Source organism: Buceros rhinoceros, unplaced genomic scaffold (assembly GCF_000710305.1).
Source record: "Buceros rhinoceros silvestris isolate BGI_N320 unplaced genomic scaffold, ASM71030v1 scaffold26780, whole genome shotgun sequence".
Classification (NCBI taxonomy): Eukaryota; Metazoa; Chordata; class Aves; order Bucerotiformes; family Bucerotidae; genus Buceros; species Buceros rhinoceros.
Window position 1 is genome coordinate 62,369 of NW_010389434.1, and position 4,971 is coordinate 67,339.

Below are 4,971 nucleotides of genomic sequence, written 5' to 3' on the forward strand. Positions count from 1 at the left end.
GTGGTGACGCTGAGAGTTTGCTTATCGTCTAGCTAATCCCCAGCCACACGCAGCAATTCAGACATTGCTGCCTACTTTATTCAGCCACACACCTTGGAGAAAGAATCTGGGTAATGAAACGTAAGACACCAATTTAGGGAAGGGGCGGACAGGAGGCGATAAACATGAGCTAAGGAAACGCGGCCAGTGAAGACTGGAGAGGAGACTGACTGGGCTGGTACTGAATCCAGGATGAAATAGCAGTGGTCACCATCAGCTCCAGCTGCAAGCTGAGCTGCGTTGGCAGGAACGTGACTGTACAGGTGCTGCGCTTGGCTGGGGCCGAGGTGCTTTCCCAGGAGGATTTTATGGAAGCTGTAGACTTTGATGCATGTTAAGAGATTAACTTTTTTGAAGCTGCTAGTATCGCTGCGGAGCTGGGGTTCGCATCCCCAAGACCTCTGTATTCGCCAGGGAGCAGGGACCAAGGCCCTCCAGCTGGTGTTCACCATGCTTTGGCGTGCGCAGGTCTGTGGGACTTAACCCTTCGGCATTCAGAGCAGGTTGCGTGTCCGGGGCCATCTGCTCTGGATCCAGTCTTGTGTAGAAACGCGGGGAGAAGGCTCCTCGTTAGCTTGTTGTTACAAGTCCTTCAGAGGCTCGAGGCCGTGCCTGTGAAGTCCTGCTACTACAGACTGTCTCTTCTTTTTTCCTTCCTAGATTGAGGAGGAGATGCTGGCGTTGCAGAACGAGCGTACCGAACGGATACGAAGCCTGCTGGAGCGTCAAGCTCGCGAGATCGAAGCCTTTGACTCAGAAAGCATGAGGCTAGGTTTTAGTAATATGGTTCTTTCTAATCTCTCCCCCGAGGCGTTCAGCCACAGCTACCCGGGAGCTTCTGGCTGGTCCCACAATCCTACTGGGGGTGCAGGACCTCACTGGGGTCATCCCATGGGTGGCCCACCACAAGCTTGGGGCCATCCAATGCAAGGTGGACCCCAGCCATGGGGTCACCCCTCGGGGCCCATGCAGGGGGTACCTCGAAGTAGTGCTATAGGGGTCCGCAACAGCCCCCAGGCTCTGAGGCGGACAGCTTCTGGGGGACGGACGGAACAGGGCATGAGCAGGAGCACAAGTGTTACTTCACAAATATCCAATGGTTCACACATGTCTTATACATAACTTAAACAATACCTGAGGGTGGCAATTCCACTGGAGCTGTCTGCCAACAGAAACTGCCTACAGACACCAGCCCAGCAGCCTCCTCAGTGCGGTGCTGACGTGTGGAAGCTGGGTGCACATGGAATATTGTATTCATTTTGTAAAGCATTACGTTTTGTGTTTACTAACTGGGATGTCATAGTATTTGGCTGCAGGGTTGGGGGGGTGGTTTTTTTTTTTGTTGTTGTTGCTGGTTTTTTACTTTTTGGAGGGGTCTTGGGAGGGCATCTGAGAAATATATGCAATTAGTCAGAAGAGTTGGTTGGTGGTCGTCACACTGACAGGACAGAAGGGCCTCAGACTGCTCTCGTCACGCCATCTGTAGGAAGTCTGAGGGAGAATGGAGACCTCCTCCCGTGTCCATAGATTTCGAACTGCCACCCTGCAAAAACCAGGCGAGCTGCCTTTAAACCAGCCTCCAGGGGAGGAACAGCTGGATCTTGTTCCATTTTTATTTGTCATGAAATTGGATACATTTCTAGGGCATGAACAGCCTCTGCCAAGAGGCCTTTTCAGAGACTCATAGGTGAGGAAGAAGGGTGAGAAGAGAGGCCAAGAGACACCAGGGCTTAGCAGGGCCCTTCTACCCAAGTGCCCGCTCCGTGTTGTGTGAGAGTTGTCGTTCTCAGAAGGCTCTGGTCCGATTCCCGAGAACCGTGTAGGTAAACCCGTCTGGGTGGCACAGGCTAGAAACGTTTGGAGTCGTGCTCCTGCTTTGGCACTCCCTGACTGCGCTGTGGTAGCTCAGACGAGGTTGAGCAGGGGAGCGCAAGTAATGCACTTGTACAGCTAATACTGTGACATCTCATTTTAGCTAAGCATCAGAGTAATTCTTGGAGCCCAGTGTAGTCCTTTTTGCTCCATTCAGAAATGTTAGACTTTCAGCCAATCAGTCTCAAATGCCAGAGGTATTTTGAAGGATGCCATAGTCACAAAATGCCATCGAACAGGTTTTCCATTACTACACTACATCCACCGATTTATTACCTTTTTGGCTTGTTGCAATTTCCTGTTTACATGTAGAGTGTAGCCAACTGTTTAAATGTTTAGTTGCCACAGTGTACCAGGAGGAGCTGAGCCAATGCCTCTTCCCCAGCTGATGACTAACCCACATCACCACTGTTGATCTTGCTGCATGTGAGGCTCCTTTTTCTTACTTTCGTTGCTGCAATACTTCACAACTTTTACAGTCCCTTGAGATGCTGTGATGTTTTGGCAGCATATCACACCATGCGAGCAGGCACTACTTCCAGAGGCTCCTTGGAGCTGCTGTACTACTGAGAGGAAGCAGAGGAGGCTGTGAAATCAGATTGCTAATAAAGGGATCAGGGAGTCTCATTAACGGAGTGACTTTGTGGCATCGTGTCATCCCTTCGTGCTGGGAACTGGACGTGCTCTCGTGCCAGTGCCAGGGCGGTCTGGGTCAGCCCGCGCGGTGGGGCCGGGGAAAGAGCAGGTCGATGAAGTTTGGCTTGAGGCGACGATTTCTGTCGCGCGGACTGGCCAGCCAGGGTTCTTTGTAAATGTTTTTCCTTGCACACTAATTAATCATCTTGAAGAAAACACTAGCTGCTAACTCTAGGATTTGCCTTTAATATGTCGATGGGGCTCAAAAGCAAGGTTCTCCGAATGTGCGTGTCCACGTGACATACTTATCTAGTACATACTCTAGTGTCTCGCTGCTGTTCGGTGCTCAACAGGGCGACACTCTTCCGTTAGCTAAATTAACACCCGCTCTCAATCCTTAACTCTGCCAGTGTCCACTGAATCCAGCTGGGATTTCTAGCATCTTGACGTAGCGTATCACTCTAATCGAAGATGGAAACTCTACCAAAATGTGTTTGAGCGGCCCCTTCGTAAGGAGCTTTGTAGTACCAACAGTTTACGGAAGCCTGGGACAAGGTGGTGGTCCCATGGCGGTGACCCTGGCTGCCCCCTGGGGCAGGTGGTGGCTGTGAATTGTCCTGTCCTTTCCTCTGCGGTGTTTTTATGTGGAATTGGATGTTTTGGGGTCCTTCGCTGGGGGCATTGCAGTGTTGTTGAAATGCAGCGAAACTGGTTTAGGAAGGTACCTGTGTTTTCCTGGGGTTAGAGAGGCCAGAACGGTACTGGGGTTTCCTGTGTGAGCATGGCGGGTGTGCCCCAAGCATGGTGCTAACACAGCGTTCCGAAATTCAGCTCCTCTGTCACCAACAGCAGCGGGGACAGGCTATACCTGCAAGTTCGTTCTTTGGCTTCTGTTACAGTTTGAATTTGGTCAAAGTCTCTGGCTTAAATCGAGCTATTCAAACAATTCTCTCCACCCATCTCTGTGTAATGTCGAGCATGACTGAATGCTGAATCCAAACGATGGCTGTCCCATATTGGCTTTTTTGTACTCAAAAAGAACTGTGTAGTAACCATTTTTACATGTATATCATGTGCAGACCTGGACTATTCCAACAAGTTAATATTTTAATTAAAATAGTTTGCAAAAACTGATTCAGATCACCTGGTCTAACTGTGTGTGTCCCTGTGTGTACGTGGGGGCAGGAGAGCTGTCCCAAACAGGCCGGGTCTCGAGAGCAAGCTCCCCGGGACGCAGCGGTAGCCAGAGGGACTCAGGGTCAGGCTGTGCCCTGGAGGTGTACGAGGAGGCTCTGGCTGTTGAGGATTTTGGTGTATCTTGGGTGTGTTCTGAGATACACGAACAACCGTGCGCTAGAGAGACGCAAACCCTCTCTGAATCAGTTTGCAAACTCTAACTTTTGAAAGTACGACCGCCTGTTCCGTACTGTACTCATTGCAGTCATGCCCTAAATTTGATTTTTAGAATGCTGTAATCTGTAAATCATGGAAACTACTCCAGTACCTCAGCAGAGATGTTCTCTTACATCTTTTATGTTCGTTTTTAACACTGGGGAAACTCTTCTGTGTGGACTACTTTAGCAAACTTTTTTTGCTGTGTTTCCAAATCCCCAGCTTGACCCTTGAAATCTCAGATGCTGTGGTCCTTTTTCTCCCCGCTTTGCAAAGTCCTGAAGTCCTGGTGTAGTTTAGCCCAGAGATGAAGAAAACAGAGGAGCCAACATTTCCACCTCTCTCTGGTTTAAATTTCTTTTGATTTATTTCTGAAATCAGTGAAAGGGACCACGCTGTTCTTGTTCTCCATGGTCCCCGGGAGGCAGCAGCCGCCTCTCCCTTCCATGTGGAACACAACGCGCTTTCTTCCTCGGCTGCAGACTGAAATGGAGGCCGCAGCTCTGTTTCACTTGCCTTCGCTCCAGGCCCACGAGCTTCGGAGGGGTTGAGGAACAAAGTGTGGTGTGATCCCAGGCTTCCCCAGAACAGCCCCTGCAGCCCTTCCTTGCCCGGCTTGGGGCCAGGCTGGCACCGCTCCGTGTCCCTCCCAGCCCTCCCGCTCCAGAGGACCGTGCGCTGTAACCTGCACGGGGTGCTCCCCGGTCACCCCGGGGACGATGCTGTTTAGTGACCCCCCCCACCCCAGGGGGAAGGGCCCCGCGCTCTCCAGGCTGCCCTGGCCCCCGACCCTGCTTACGTGCCATTTCTTGAGAGGCAATAAATTGTATCGTACCACTGTCAAGCATTACTCTGTTGAATACGCACATCTCTCTGGATATGTATATGGTATCTCATTTGTATATATTTATATACTCTGTACGTACGTGTGTGCGGCTGTACGGGCACACGCACCTCATGCTGTGCATTTCTGTCAGGGCGCTGCAGTTCTGCTGTTCTTCAGCATCCTGCTCAGGAGCAAGAGCAAACCCC

The 4,971-nt window shown here is 51.0% G+C and overlaps 1 protein-coding gene across 2 annotated transcripts in view; it reads left to right on the forward strand.

Annotated features, from left to right (window-relative positions):
* The window catches only part of TAOK1 (TAO kinase 1), a 33,399-nt gene extending 32,048 nt beyond the window's left edge, over positions 1-1,351 (forward strand). Inside the window, exon 19 of one of the 2 annotated variants that reach the window (XM_010134311.1) lies at positions 700-1,351. In XM_010134311.1, the coding sequence (XP_010132613.1) occupies positions 700-1,161 (462 nt within the window). In that variant the 3' untranslated portion in view covers positions 1,162-1,351. The remainder of the gene's footprint in view (positions 1-699) is intronic. The other variant, XM_010134319.1, reaches the window with a different exon arrangement.
* The last annotated feature ends 3,620 nt before the right edge of the window (positions 1,352-4,971 follow it).